The sequence below is a fragment of the Apteryx mantelli genome, chromosome 2 (assembly GCF_036417845.1).
Source record: "Apteryx mantelli isolate bAptMan1 chromosome 2, bAptMan1.hap1, whole genome shotgun sequence".
NCBI lineage: Eukaryota > Metazoa > Chordata > Aves > Apterygiformes > Apterygidae > Apteryx > Apteryx mantelli.
The window spans coordinates 129724035-129740543 of record NC_089979.1 but is presented as its reverse complement, the minus strand read 5'-3'; the positions used below and the strand labels follow the sequence as shown (position 1 = coordinate 129740543).

The following is a 16509-nucleotide window of genomic DNA, read 5'->3' as shown; positions in this document are numbered from 1 at the left end:
TTAAAGGAACGTTAGATACATGTATAACTATGTCAGTGAAGGAGTATGTCTTTGAAGGAATGTTAGATACACATTGGAAGAAAGTACGGCTATATTTTAGTTTTAGAAAATTAAGTTAAATAGAAATGCAGGAGGAAGACATTGTCGATAAAACAATGCATATTAAAAAACACCTTATACCTAAAAGTATATGTTCATCCTAGTTTCATTGAGGTTTTATTTTTAGTCATTCCCAGTATAAGACAATACTTTCAGAGAGTTCATTTGCTTTCCAGTATTATTCCTTGTAGCAGGATGTTAGAAATATATGGAGTTAGGGCTAAGGTGGCATTAACTTAAGATGGGATGAAATAACCTTACCTTAAAGGTCATTTATAGTAAATAAATTAAATTTCAGGAAGAAATACAGGCTGAGGTGCTTGTTTTTGTTGAACTCAAGAGATCTCGCTTGGAAATCCATTTTTTGAAGTTTCTAATAAAGATTCCAGGTAAATAAACCCTTTCAGATCTAGATTAGAGTGAAGAGTGCTGTAAAGTTACATTTTATTTCATAAAGCTTTTAAGTTCCTACAAACTTCTAATAGAATTCTAGCAATGATAAATAACATTCAGTATAGTCATTTCAAAAGAAGTGACTTATTAAATCATCTTACTTTTATGTAACTTTAAGTGGAAACTGGTTGAGAGAAGTGTTTGAGGCTTGATTTTGGATTTTGAAGGCACATCAGTGTAGATAAATTTTATTCATGAATAATATTATATTAAAGAGATTTTAATAGCAGTACAGTTTTAAAACTAATTTTTTTGCTTATGAAAGAAGAAATTAGTTCAGCATTATGAACCTCTCCCTTTCCATTTGGTATATAAAATTATTATGCTAAAAGGTTATTAAAATATGGGGATGATATTTTGACTGGTAAAAGTGTTTTACATTAGAAGCTAGATATGGAATGAACTTTATCTGTAGTTAATCTATTGAAGGCTAGAATTCTGTAATATAGAGTGTGCTGTATTTTTAAGATATCTTTCAAGGAGGAGCTGGATTTAGGATTTAGGGAAACAGTGAAAACATACAATGTTTGTACCTACTTTACTCTTTGTTGTGTGCACTGCATTGTTTTCCAGAATCAATATAATTTAAAACGTGTGCTACAGTATGATTTCTTTGGACTTGAGATATTGGAAGACATTTCCTTTTAAGTATTTTGTTCTGTCAGTTTGAAAGACACGCTATCAACAATATTCATCATTATCATATATCAAAATGCTACCAAGAAGATATTTTATGTACATGAAGGAGTGTTAATTTTGTGCACATTATATAATGTCAGTAAAGTTCTACAATTTAACCTCTGTATAACTAAGTGATGCTAACTGATAAAAATAAGCAAACCAGTCAAAATATATACTAATGTATGTCAGGAAATTTAAAATTTGTTTAATTTCTTAGTCACAAAACCTTTACATTATAAATTGTTATAATTTTTATGATATACATAATGTCACCACAAGGCAGAAAGAACAAAGATTTTTTTTTAAATAGGGGTTTGGAAAAAGAGAAATAAGAGAGTGCACAGCAGATTTTTCAATGTTTTCTCTAAAGCTGTATATTTATAGTCTTTTTTCTTCGGTCGCTGGTATACACTATATTACCATGACAGAAGCTGATGTCATAACTTATTGTTGCATGTTCATCACTGATAAAAGTATAACATCAGTGATTCAACTGGATGTGATACTGCATGTTTAAATTGCTTGACAACATTGTGACTCAAGATTGACTCTGGATACAGGGCTGGAAACCCGAAGGCCTGAGTTACGCTTGTAGTTTTGTCCTGCCTGCCATTAGTTCACACGTGCATTCCCTGGGTCCTGGTTTACTACTTTGTAAAACTGTTGTTTATAATGCCTTACCATAATGTCTATCACAAGCACAATCAGTTTGAAGAGACTTCCCAATGTCTGTCTTCTCAACTATATGTAATTGTTGTGTCATTAAGGAATAGTCCACAAGTACTTTCATTTTCCTGGACTCTTAAACATTCATTAGAGATAAAGTACAGTGTAAGTGACTGTAGTAGTAACTTATGTATTCAAATGGCTTTGCATGAATATGCTATATGTGGATATTTTGAAGTCAGTTCTGTGCATTTTATCTAGTGAAAAGAGAACAAAATACTTTATCTTTGATTCCTGTTTGCAATAAGGCTGCATTATGTCTCTGTAAGAACCCTGGTCCAAAAATAAGCTTTACCATGCCAGCAAGATGGAAAGTAGTTTTAGTAAAAATGAAAATCTATGTCCTAAATACTTGTCAGATATGCTGCTTGGGTAAGACAGAAGAGAGAGGAGCACTGAGCACATTTGTGACTTAAATATACCATGTTTTTGTCTTTGTTTCTTACAGGAACACAAATTCCAGACCTGCCAGAGATCACCAGCTCCCACTTGGTACAAAAATCTTAAATTCATTACAGTGGTGAGAACATTCCCATCATGGAATTTCAGTGGCTACTTGGAGTCACATTATATTTATAATACTGGAAATTTTCTTTAAGTTTAAATGTCTTGTTTTATATTCTACCATATTGCATAAAAAATACAAGTATAATAAATTACAGCAAAAGGTACAAAATTGGTATTAATATTAAAGTACCTTAAAAATTCACCTAAGTGTGATTCTGTGATAGGAGTGACATCAGTAGTGGAGTGCTGGATTTGTCAATCACACCAAATGGGAGCCAGCAGATCCACAGCACGTCTGGACACTAGTTCAGGTATGTTTAAAGTTACAAATGGGCTGAATTCTCCTTCCCCTTCACTTTGCTTATTTGGGACATTCAGCACCTAAAATTTTGTTACTTTTGATGACATTTTAATAATTACTTTGAAATGTCTTTTGGAATTTTTTAAAATATATAAACAGAAAGGTTTTAGAATTCATTTATTTTCATGGTTAATTTTAGTAGTGATATATACCAGACTTCCTCCTTCTAAATAGAATTTTTCTGCAGCAAGTGTTGAATTCTGTTTGAATTTTTAACACTTCTGGTAAAATATGGCAAACATATGTGTAACACTGGTTGCTTTGGAAAACTTGCCAGTTCTTCAAGGAGAAGCTACAATAATTCCACATTATAACTCAACTGTAACAGTAAAATATGAGTGTCTTAACCTGAAAGAACGGGAAATTAAAATTCATGGTTAACTGTAAAGGAAACTCTTTCTTTCCTTTTTACAGAATGCAGTAGTTTCATTCAAAGAATTATGTGGCCTCTCTCCTGTAGCAAATCTTATGCAGTGCATTTTGGCAGTGTCTACACGCTTGGTTGGGCCTGATAATACACCCTTGATAGTACTGAATCTTAATGATCAGTATCCAACTATGGAGCTCCAAGGGATTGTTCCAGAGGTCTTGAAAAAGATTGTAACAGCATATGACATGGTGAGTAGTCCTTTGTGGTTACTTTATATGCTATTTGAAAGACTTTCTTTTTATAATACACAGTACCATGCCTGTTCTGAAAGGTCATTTTAACCTGTGACTTCCTATTTCATGCATCATTACATGCACTTGAAAGTCATTCCCATGAATGTACAGCAACTGATAGTGTTTTCATATTGGCTAAAATGTAGAGATTAATATACTGCATGCAAATATTTAAGTGTTTGTGCATTTGAGAAGGCAAAGTGGTTATAATCAAGAGGATGTAACAGGAAGAGGGCATATTAATTTACCTGTTTTGCAGTAACTTGAAACTTTTTGCATAGCTATAAACCTCTCACATTAATTTTCTACTTTACGTTTTTCAGTTTATGGATGCTCATTTCTTTTGGCTTTGACTTATATCATAGAGTAGAAAAATGTCAGGAACTGTTTTTTAGGAATTGTAGTTTTACAAGCAGCTTGAAGTGTTGAAGTCTGCACATGCTTTTTTGTATTCGTTTGCTATTATCTTTCATATAGCTGTCATTTAATTAGGCATTTTTGCATCCGCAATTAGCTCTAATGTTCACTCCAGCTCTTATACTTCAGTAAATATGTAAACTGTGTCTTTAGAAACTGGAAATTAAACAGTTTACAAGAAAGAAGGAAGAACTAATAAACTGAGATATACTGAATTATACCAGTCTTGTATAAATATAAAATGTGGAAAAAAGATCCAGCAGATGAGTGTGATTTGAAATGTCCTCCTTACTTCAGCTGAAGTATCTGGCACAAAGCAGTTGAGCTTTTATTTATTTATTTAATAATTGCTTTAATTTGATACATCTTTGGACAATAAGTAAACACTTCTAGAATAATGTTGCATTAGTTTTGTATGCTAAAATGAGAAACCACTGACAGGATCAAGTCACTGTTCTAAAAATGGTCCTTGCTATTTAAAGAAAAAAATAAAAAAGGAAGGTAAAAAAATGAGACCAGTAACTTAATTTCATATGTATCTATTAAATTGCTTTCTAAAGAAAAAGTGGCATTAGAATAATGCTCTACCAGGTCCAAAAAGTACTCATAGATAATCAGCAATTTAGGTAGAGCTCATGTAGCTGAATGGTGTAAATACAACAGAATTTGATTTAAATGGTAGCACAGTAACAAGATGATACTGTTATATCCTCTTAGTGATAGCTTATGGGGTATCAGTATAATGAGGATACAGACAGTCTTGATTGTTGGGATTGCACATATAACATACATAATGAAGTTCTGTCTTGTCGATGGGCAATGTTTCTGCCTGCAGTTTGTTCTGATGTGGTTAGGCTGCTTTTTAGTTATTCAGCTTTTCCAAATATTCAAAATCTTTCTATAAATCTGGATTAAATTTTTTGTTTGCATGTTTTTTTTGATAGAGATGACTCATGTCTCCACAGATCTTCACAATCCAAATTTGGTTTGTTCTTTGTCTCTCACATAGCTCTGCCTCCCCACCCCCAATCTGGTAGTCTATGCGTGATTTGAATATTTGCATGCTTTAGAAATCTATACTTCATTATGTATTTAAAAATAATAGAATGTTTATATAATGGCATGTTCAAAGCATTTTTCCATTTTCTCTTCCCTAAAGGATAAGGACTCCATTTCATACAGAGGCAAATAGTATGAATCAAAGCTTCTAGATTTAAATGATATTGAACATAAGTCAAAATAACCATTTTTACTATGATTATTTTAGTTAAATAAAGCTTATAAATGAAAAAAAATGAGATGCCTTTCAATTTCAGAAACCTTTGTCTTGCCAGTGCTCTGTCCAATTTGACAGTTTCAACAAATCAAATCAGTAGGGAATACTGGAAAATGTAGTCAGCTGTGGGAGCCATACTGATAGCTCTTGTTTCTGAGAACACATGGAGAAACAGTGGGAGACATATATATATCATCTTTTCCTCAAGGTGGAGAGAGCCATGAAGCTTTTTAGCTTATATATTCAAATTCGCTGTAGTGGCAGTTGTTTGGAGTCTGATACTATCTTAAATAGTATTTTTTTTTCTGTGTTTTGGGGCAAATTAATATAGGGAGCCCTCAAAAATAACACACTTTATCTCAAGGGTTTGTCTGGGGATTTTTCGGCATGATAAATTAGCAGGTGGGTGTAAAATTCAGCTTAATATCTAGACACCTGATCCAGAATTAAGATAGGGTAGTTGTACTTTCAAAATGATGATTATGTACTTGTCTTATTTGATGCTGGTTTGAACTCAGAATAGGTCAAAATTATGTTTTAACAATGTTCTTCCATTCTGTCATGTGCTATAACTATTAAAATCATGATAATAATAGAGATTATGTTAGATGTTTATTGAATAAACCTTGGTTACTAGCATAAATGCATAGGGTGTTATTACTTTGTGTGCATTCTGAATATGACACACTTAAGGAAGTTCTCAAAGTACTTTTTCAGGGTCAGGATATTTTTGGCTAAATGAAGTTATTTGTCAGAAATACTCTCCTTTTTATAAAATGACAATAAGCATGTAAAGTAGTAGTAAGTCAAGGTATTTCATTATTCAGCAGAATATGTTTACGTCAAGAGTGATAAGAGGACTCATATTTGCTCAATAAAGTGAGAAAGGATGTAAGACCTTTCAGTGGGGGAGTCAGTCTGTATTGTAATAATTACAAAGGAGTGCAGTACTGCAGGGAGACATGGTAAGGTGAAAATATTTCTAGTATAACACTGGCACATATATTTTTTAAAGAAAGAATGAGTCAGGTGATTGTAAGCTAATTAGAATATCACTAGATACTTTTTTTACACTTGCTGTAGACAAATAGCACATAAAATGTTTTTTAATTGTCAGCATTCACTACCACATTAATGGAGGAACTAAAAGTGGTAGTAGTATTCACAGGTTAAAATATTGTATCTCTGAGATTAAGGAGTAGTTTGCCATCATGATTATTGCAACTAGAATTTTACTCAGGAAACTAAAGGATATTTTGCTTTTATCCATTCTATAGGAGTTGGTGGACCTTTTCAGAATAATGAAAAACAAATGTAATGAGGAAGTTTGGGGAAAGACTGACATTTAAGTTGCTTATTTTTCTCTAGCTACTCCATACTTCTGAGTATTCTTTTACCCTTTTTTTCACTTTTTAACAATGTTTTATTTTTCCCTCTTGTTCATGAACTTCAGCTTCCTTTATGTGATACTGTTGGTGCACTCTGTTGGTGTCATCACACCCATCACTGATCAGTGCTGCAGACAGAAGCTTGGAGTTAAGGCAAGTGCCTCTTCCACACCATTGCATGTTTTTTTAATGTCTTATGCCCTTTAAGATAAACCATAGGCAAACCTTAAAAAGTTGTACTGTGGCAAGAGGAGAAAAATATTTATCCTGTCCCAAGTCTGCAGCATTATTCAGTGATGAATATAATAACAATTCAAAGTATATGCTAGAGGATCATACAAAGGAAGCTAGATATTGCTGAGAACTTGTCTGTCAGCCCTTAGTGGAGGATGAGGTGTCCCATCTAATGAGGATGAGGTTTTCTGAACTTTGTGAGCAGGTGTTTACTTGTAAGAGTAAAATGAAAACAGAAAACACAGAACTGTATCTGTGTGAAAGAAGATAAAGTGATGCTGCTACAATAATTAGGGTTGTGTAATTGAATACCAGTTAAATAATACTGCTAGATCCATTTTGTCACAGTTTGTGTTGGTCCTTTTTTAAAAAAATAATTTTTTTGAGGTTATGTTACAATGCAAAATGTCCAGACTATGGTATAGGAGGTCTGTATTTGATTCAGATAGAATCAGATAAAATGGATAGAGTTTGTATACATGCCCTAGGGGTAGGATCAAGGACATGACTAGCTTTAATATAATGAGAATGTATATAATGCGGTTGGGGTTGTGAGATGATGAAAATGATAGATGTTAAAAGACACCAGTGCCAGTAAACCTGAATTCACCATATGACTTGTAATTAGTAGTTCTATGGTAAGCTTACATCAGGTTATCTAGTTGATCATTGACTCATTTCAACTACTCACTCAATTTATATGCATATTGCATATGCAATCATGTTGAAGTTAACTTTTCATGTTAGGCAGTTGCAAATTTGGCCAATGACATAAACCAAATATGATAGCCTATATTTTGAGCTTGGGATGTGTCCATCTTGTTGGAAAGTGGATAGTTTGACACTAAACCTTGAAGAGTTATAGACCGGACTGGTACTAGTAGACCTTATTAAAAGTCTAAAAAAGACAGATTATCAAGATTTTGGCAAAATATTAATAGTCCTATCTTACTTCAGCTACTGCTCAGTACCCTGGATGTTCTTTACCTTTAAAACTCATCTTGATTTCCATATAGATGAATTGGGTAGGGCATGTGCTTTTCCCTCAGACATCTTTTACTGAAGCTCATAATGCTGTAGGAAGCAAAAAATACATCCATTGCCTCTTTCACAGGGTCTAAAAAGCATGATTAGCAGATCTGTTTTGAGTTATGCTTGGCTTATAAAATCTGTACTGTATTGGTTACCTTGTTGCTGATACAGGTCCTTGGTTATGGTTACTTTGCAAATACCCTAAGAGAGGTTTCAGTGTTATAGAATGAGAACATGTAGAGTGAGATTTTTCCAACTCATCTCAGGCACTATAATGTGCCAGAATTTTTAGGCAGGTTAAGAAGCCTTTGTTCCACAGAATATCCTTAAAGTTGCATACTTCTGGGCTAACAAAAAAATACTTGATGCGGCACTGGAAATTACCAACTTGTCTGCTAAGAAGGAGTGAGTACACGGGTTGCTTTAGCTCTTGCGTAACTTTCTTTTGTTCTAAATTTTCAATTTCTGATTGTTACAGAGAAGGCTGAGTCAGGATGGTCACCAGTCTACTCTAATTGAACCCAACCTTTGGATCTCATGTGTTTTTAAAGCACCTGATATCATCTGACCACTGTCTGCTTTGCACACCTAAAGAAAGTCCAGATTTTCCACCTGGCACCTTTTCTGAGGGATATGTGATTGACATAGACTATGAAAGCAGTGTTCCAATTTCTCCAGTTGGTTCAGAATGTTATTGCTGAGTCCACCTATTCTGGAGCCCACCTCCATGGGTGCCCCATGTTGCAGTTTAACTCTTAGCGTCATCTGGCTTATACAGGAAAGAATTCAGGCTTTGCACAGAAGTTTGAAAAGCCATTATGCCCTGATTTTTTTCTTAATTAAAAAACATAACTACATAAAATAACAAAACTTGTTAAAATAAGAAACTAAAAGGGGTAGCCAAAAGAACAGATATTATAGAGACTGTTTAAAGGTACCATGCAGGGGCCTTGAAACAAATATAGACCACCTATCAAAAAACACTTAAGGGGGACAGAAGAGAGGAGGTGCTGTTCAAAAGAAGAAGGCATCCTCCGAAAAGCTGAAGTCACGTGCAAATGAGTAAGCTAGGATAGACATTTAACCATGTCACGGTTAAATATAAAAATACAGCACGGCCAACCACAAAGAATTTCAGGAAGAACCTGCACAGACGTAGAATAACAATAAATTCCTTTCTGAACATACCAAAAAGAGGAAGCCTGTCAAAGAGTGTGCAGGATCACTATCTGACTGAAGTATAAAATAAAGAAATAAAACCTCAGGAAAAAGAAAATCATAGCAGAAAAGTTAAATGAGTTTTTGCAACTGTGTGTCTGTGGAGGATTAAGGGAGGGTTTCATATGAAACTCTTCTTCATGAATGACTCACTGGAAAATCCATGTCTAATTGAAAAGCTGATAGAAAAAGTCATGAAGGAAAAGACAAAATGATGAAGGAGAAAATTACCAGAAAGAGGTGGTATTCATTCAGGAAGACTAAAAGATCTCCAGGATTGATATAGCCAAGCTACTAGCTGTTGTGTGTATCCTCTCACTTTAAAACTGGCTATCAAAGTTGTTAATGTGGTGCCAGTGTTTTAAAAGGTTTCTAAGAGAGATCAAGAACTTACAAATCAGACAGCCTGACATCTGTACTGTGAAAAATAGTAGAAACTGTTCTGAAGAATAAAATTTACGGAAACACGGATAAATATATCATATTGAAGAAGAGTCAATACAGCTTTTGTAAAGTGAATGGCTCATTACTCTCTTGGAGTTCTTTGAAGTCAAGAAGCATGTAGACAGAGGAGTTTCAGTCTGCCTGGATTTTCCAAAAACATTTGACAAAGTCGCTTTCCAAATACTCATACTGAAATTAAGCTATTATTAAATTTTTAGCCTAAGTAAATTCTTAGATCTTCCCTGATAGCTGGAGTAAATGTTGAACTTAACCTGCTGTTCCAATAGGAAAAACACTATTAAGACAGTTATTTATGTTGATTTTTCTTTAGGGTGTATTTTTCCAGTAAGTGGATCATATTTGGTAGGCATAGCTGCAAGAGCTCTGGTCTAGCTAACTTAGTTAAGTATTCTGGAGATGTATGTCTTAATGATGCCCCCAGATTTGCAAAGATCAGTGAGGTCTGAGGTATGAAGGTGCTTAGAGTTGCCTAATCCACTTTCTCATCTTGGTGATAGATTGGTATAATGTGTGTTAAACCAGTAAGTTTCAGAGTTAGCAAAATAAAATGCAATATTTAAATAACCATAACATGCACTGTCTCCCTATTTCCATTATTGCCTCTGGCTTTGTACAGTATGTTTCATTTCATTGTCAAGTCTCTGCAGAGTTAGAACTCTCTTTTTTTAGGTAATAGATGGATACAGTTCAATGGTGAAGAGATTCAAGGGAAAACATGGATCACTGATTGCAATTTAATATTACAAATAGCCCAGGTAATGCTTTATGGCATGTTTAATTAATAGTAGTAGATTCTGTTTTTTAAGATACATTTAAATAGTTAGTGTAATTGTTAGTCTGTCACAAAAACTGATGAAAAGTATAGATGAAAATATAGTGAATAGCCTGGACAGTTTCTTGAAAAAGAGTTATGTTGTTTATTATCACTTTTTATTTTCCTGTTTTATAACAGGACAGTCAGTCTCAACTGAAGGTTGCAATTATGCTTCCAAAACCAGAGTTGCAGATGACAGCCTTATGTTGGGCTTTTCAGTGCGCAAGGGCAGAAACAAATGTCTAAGTTTGGATATTCAGGCTTCAGTGCCAAATGTAAAGTATTGGCTGTTTTGTATTGAATGAAAAGCTCTCATAATGACAACTTGACACTTCTGGGAAAGCAAGATTTCTTCATTTTTTGTTAAGAACTTGAATGATGAAGCTTTTGTGTCCTCTCGCTAATTCCATTATGGCTAATGGTTGACTCAAACTATTCATAAGAACATAAAATAACAGTACATAGGAAGAAAAGTTCATGTAGCTCACTGTGCTGTCTAAGATTGTCCAATAGAGTGGTTATGGAAGAATATAAAAATAGGTCAGATGCACAGTAACTTCTCTTATTTAGATTCCACATTTCCCATGGTAATTCTCTTGTTTCTTTCCTAATAAATTCTTAATCTTCTGTTTGCCTTTTTGACCCCCTCCCATGCAAAAAGTTTATAGTTACTGGAATTCTCAATGAAGTTTTTAGTTTCAAAAATAATTTTGCATTGGTTCTATTATTTTTTTTCCCCAAGGGCAGTAATTCTCTGCTTCTGTTAAAGATATGAGATATTTTCCTTTTATATATATAGCTTGCTTCATTAAACTCCACTTTTTACATAGTTTTTCATTCTATCAGGTTTAGTTTACAAATGATCAAAATCATTTTGCTCTGACAGCCTAAGTATCAGGAAAGCAAGGAGAAATGATAGTTGCATTTAAAATAGTTCAATGTCATTGTGTGCATAGTTTAGACGATAGCTGCTCATGGTTATTTTATTTACTCCATCTTCACACTGTCTTCAACCTAGTCTTTCCCAAATGCTTTACTCATGAGGAATAAAGAAAGACATATAGACAGTTTGATGGAGAACTTGTGGTCTGCTTGTTCCTTTGGTACATCTTCTTGAACTGTGGCAAACCTAATTCATTTTGAGATACTGCAGGATTAAGAACAGATGATGTCGTGTTTTTTCTCAGGCTTACAAGAGTTACTTTGGGTAAGTCAATTCCATCACTTACACTCCTGCACTGCATGATAGCGTAATTGCAGCTTGCTTCTTTCTGAAGACAAAAAACTGTTCCGTGTATTTGTTTCCTAAAATATAAAAACAAAGGAAGGTGAGAGGGGAAAAGAAGGCTGGAAAAGTGAAACCATGAGTCTATTCTGATGTCTTTCCCACATACAAGGAATATCCTGCCTCTGTCAGATACAGCCATTATGTTATTTCATAATATGCCAGTAAGTTCAGGAAGGCATTATGCTCTGGAGATTTCCTCTGCATTGATCCTGGAGGAGGACAATGTTTTAAAGTCTAAAGGGAAACATAATGTATAATTATATCATAAATTTGTTCTCTGGCATTGTTGGAGGAATCATTTCTAATTTAGATAATATGTTTTCTAAAGAAAATTATTGCCATCGGGCAAATTTAGTTTGATGTGATAAGTCTTCAATGTGCACAGAAGTAGCAGTTAACAGCTTTGTTTTCTTACGTAGGCATTTTTGGACAGTACTTACAGTAGCACAGAGATCAATTGCTCTTCATTATACACATTTTTTATCTATAATGAAGTTATTATTGATTATTGTCTTGTTTGCAAGTTTCTAGCAGTGTGCTGCTAGAAAGCTCAGTTAAAAAATTTTCTTTTGTTTGGAGATATCAACTTTACTAAAATATTTGTTTATATAGAATCATAGAATTGTTGAGGTTGGAAGGGACCTCTGGAGATGTGCACTCACAGAGTGCACCCTCAGCAAGCTTGCTGGTGATCCAAAACTGGGAGGAGTGGCTGATACACCGGAGGGCTGTGCTGCCATTCAGCGGGACCTCGACAGGCTGGAGAGATGGGCAGAGAGGAACCTCATGAAGTTCAACAAAGGCAAGTGCAAAGTCCATCATCTGGGGAGGAATAACCCCATGCACCTGTACAGGCTGGGGGCAGACCTGCTGGAAAGCAGCTTTGGGGTCCTGGTGGACAAGAAGTTGACCATGAGCCAGCAATGTGCCCTTGTGGCCAAGAAGGCCAATGGTATCCTGGGGTGCATCAGGAAGATTGTTGCCAGCAGGTCGAGGGAGGTGATTCTCCCCCTCTACTCAGTCCTGGTGAGGCCACATCTGGAGTACTGTGTCCAGTTCTGGGCTCCCCAGCACAAGAGGGATGTGGCACTACTGGAGCAAGTCCAGCGGAGGGCTACTAAGATGATGAAGGGACTGGAGCATCCCTCATATGAGGAAGGGCTGAGAGAGCTGGGCCTGTTCAGCCTGCAGAAGAGAAGGCTGAGGGGGGATCTTATCAATGTGTTTAAATATCTAAAGGGGGGATGTAAAGAGGATGGAGCCAGACGCTTCTCAGTGGTGCCCAGCGATAGGACGAGAGGCAGCAGGCACAAACTGAAACACAAGAAGTTCCATCTGAACAGGAGGAAAAGCTTCTTTACTGTGAGGGTAACTGAGCACTGGAACAGGTTACCCAGAGAGGTTGTGGAATCTCCTTCCTTGGAGATATTCAAAAGCCATCTGGACAGGATCCTGGGCAACGTGCTCTAGGTGACCCTGCTTGAGCAGGGGGGTTGGACTAGATGATCTCCCGAGGTTCCTTCCAACCTCAACCCTTCTGTGATTCTGTGAGATCATGTAATCCAGCCTTCCCTGCTCTAAGCAGAATCAGCTAGAGCAGTTTCACAGAATCACAGAATGGTTGAGGTTGGTTTGCTCAGGACCTTGTCCATTCAGCTCTTGAATGACTCCAAGGATGGAGAACTCACAGCTTCTCTGGGCAGTCTGTTCCAATATTCAATCACCTTTACAGTAAAAAAGTTTTTTTCTCATATTTAAACAGAATTTCTCGTATTTCAATTTGTGCCCTTTGCCTCTTTTCCTTTCACTGGATACCACTGAGAAGAGTCTGGCTTGATCTTCTCTGCACTCTCTCATAAGGTATTTATATACAATGATCCCCCCTGAGCCTCTTCTCCTGTTAAACAGTCTCACCTCTCTCAGTCTCTCCTGGAATGTTCAGATGCTACAGTCCCTTAATTTTCTTAGTGGCCCTTTGCTGGACTTGTTCCAGTATGTCCATGTCTTTCTTGTACTGGGGTGCCCAGCACTGGACCCAGCACTCCAGCTGTGGGCCAGCCAGTGCTAAGTAGAGAGGAAGAATCACCTCCTTTGACCTGCTTGCAGTGTTCTGCCTAATGCCACCCAGGATGGACTCTTTTGCTGCAAGGGCACATTGCTGGCTCGTGTTGAACTTCTTGTCCACCAGGACCCTCAGTTCCTTTTCTGCAAAGCTGCTTTCCAGCCAGTTGGCCCCCAGCCTGTACTGGTGCATGGGGTTATTCCTCTGCAGGAGGGGTTAAACCTTTGTTGAACTTCATGAGGTTCCTCTCTGCCCATTTCTCCAGCCTGTTGAGGTCCCTCTGAATGGCAGCACAACCATCTGGTGTATCAACCACTCTTCCCAGTTCAGCAAACTTGCTGAGGGTACACTCTACCCTGTTATCTACGTCATTAATGAAGATGTTAAACAGTATTGGCCCCGGTATCGACTCCTGGGGTACTCCACTACTGACTGGCCTCCAGCTTAACTTTGCACCATGGACCACAACCCTTTGAGCCTAGCAGTTCAGCCAGTTTTCATTCCACCTTGCTGTCCACTTAACTAGTCTGTATTTCCTCTGTTTGTCTCTTGGGGTGCTACCAACCAGTTTCCCATACAGAGTAATTATAGGATAAATCTTGTTTTTTAAAGATATCTGTCTCAAGGTCTGTATTCTTTGTGGAATGTAATGTTTAACAGGGTTGAGTTTAGTCTGTATCTTATTCCTAAGTTGGAGGTATTAGTAGGACAACCTGTCTTCATGAGACTAGTAGGAATGTAATAGATCTTTACTTCTTGTGCAGATCCACCTGAAATGGGGTGAATAATTTCAAATAGCGTTAATAGGACACATGTACAAACGTATGCAGTTATATACATCCATACAAACATATACACACTGTTAGTTTGTAAGTTTTATTTCTTCCATAAAACAATAAAAAAACAGACATAACAAAGCTCTGCAACATAAAAAATAAGCCTAAAGTATAGTCCAGACCTGTATGTTCTTTTATTTTCTATAGCTGTGTCACTTAATGATGGATTGTTTGGCTGAGAAAGAGGATAGATACGTTTTTTAAGTATAAGACCTTTTTGTTTGGTTTGTGAAGACAGACACATGAATGGTGAATGGCAATACATTTCCATTATTTTGAAGCAAGGATTTTTTTGATTCCTAACCATAGTAATTATGCTTTTTAAGGTAGGGACAATATACAGCAATAGAGATCTCCAATCCTCACTGAGAACTCTGGACTAGTCATTTAGTTATTATTTCTAAAACCTCTTAAGAATAATTTAAATATTTTTCTGTGTCTTTCTTGACATTTATTCCATTGTTAGAATTATAGTTTTTCTGACAACTAGATAAAATGATTCAATGTTTTAGCAAATAGAGTTTGAAGAATAGGTCAAACTGTCATCCAGGCCTCTACAAAAATTCAATGACCTTGAGGCTCAAAAGCATACTGTTCTGTATTTCCCATTTTCCATTGTCCAGAAAAAAAAAATAGGAAGGTAGTCTAGTGATTCCTGACACTTATGTAGTGAGTAACAAACCTCTCTCTGTTCATATCAATATTTTATGGGGATTAAAGAGAAAGTTGAAGCAAATCCAGTTAGTGTTACACATTCAGTCTTTAAAAAATTTGTTGGGTTTTATGAATCTTCACTTCCAGAAAAAAGCAACATAGGTTAGAGATGGGAATTAATATTGTAAAAGACTTGCTAGAATGTATAAGCTGTTAAACTTTATATAAAATCTATTCTTTTCTTACATGAGGCATGGCGAATTTGGCAATACCTTTTTAGTTGTGAGCACTTTTAACTGGTTGTTTCCAATTAAGTTTGCTTGCCTTTATTTTTCCAGTTTTGTCACTGATAATATTCTCAAAGTTGGCTGTGGTTAGGAAATACTTGCTTATTGCTTAGCTTGTTCAGTATATACTCCTAGTAGTCACAAACTGAGACCATTTCCTGAAAAGGCAAATCACTGCTCTTCATTCAAGATATCATTTCCTGTTATGTATATTTATCACAGAACCCTAGAATCTAGTCTGTCTTTCTCCTCAGCCTCCACAACCAGTTTGCCTTCAGAATTTGATTTCTCATTCTGCAAGCACTAGACACACCATCTTTCACACTGAAGCTCCTGCTTACTCTTCATTTTCTACTTTCCTTCTATATCAGCCAGCACACACACATGCACAAGTCTCACCTGGACCGCGCTAGTTTTCTGTTTAAATGTGATCATTTATATTCAGTTGTTCCATAGGCTGTGTCTGCCAAAAGTGTTTGAGTCTTTGTTAACATCTATACAAATGTTTTCATGATGTCCTAATTTTGGCTTGCACTCCAGAAAGACGTTATATATTGGGGCACTTTATAAGAAAAGTCCTTCAGCAAATAGCTGAATACATACTGAAAGATGGCTGTATGATGAAGGGTAATGTAACAGTAAAATTTTAATGAACTAATCCTGTTACTTTATTAACCAAACACAACTAAAAGGTGATACAATGCTCACGCACACAACACACTGCTCATTTCTCTCCTTAATAAACTGAGTTTACAAAAAAACACACCAGTTCCTTTGACATCAGCAAGATAGGGGTATAGCATAATGTTGATTGAACAGTTGTGGGAATCAACCCCTTTTGGGGGTTGATTATTGTTAGCTCAGCCAATTTTGCTTAATGGTACTGTTAAATACAGCTTTATACGTATTTTAGAGGAGACTGAAGTTCAAGAAAATAGGTGTTACTGACCTAGGTAAATATCAGAATTCATATTAGAATAATTTCTGTGATCTATCACATAAAACACATTGTCTTTCTTCAGCATTTGCTGAAGTGTACAGTGCTTTT

The 16509-nt window shown here is 35.9% G+C and overlaps 1 protein-coding gene across 1 annotated transcript in view; it reads left to right on the top strand.

Moving 5' to 3' along the window:
- PLCL2 (phospholipase C like 2) overlaps window positions 1-16509 on the top strand; it is a 115052-nt gene that overhangs the window by 66757 nt on the left and 31786 nt on the right. The window contains exon 4 of the mRNA XM_067291523.1: window positions 3242-3445. Within this exon, the coding sequence (XP_067147624.1) occupies window positions 3242-3445 (204 nt within the window). The remainder of the gene's footprint in view (window positions 1-3241; window positions 3446-16509) is intronic.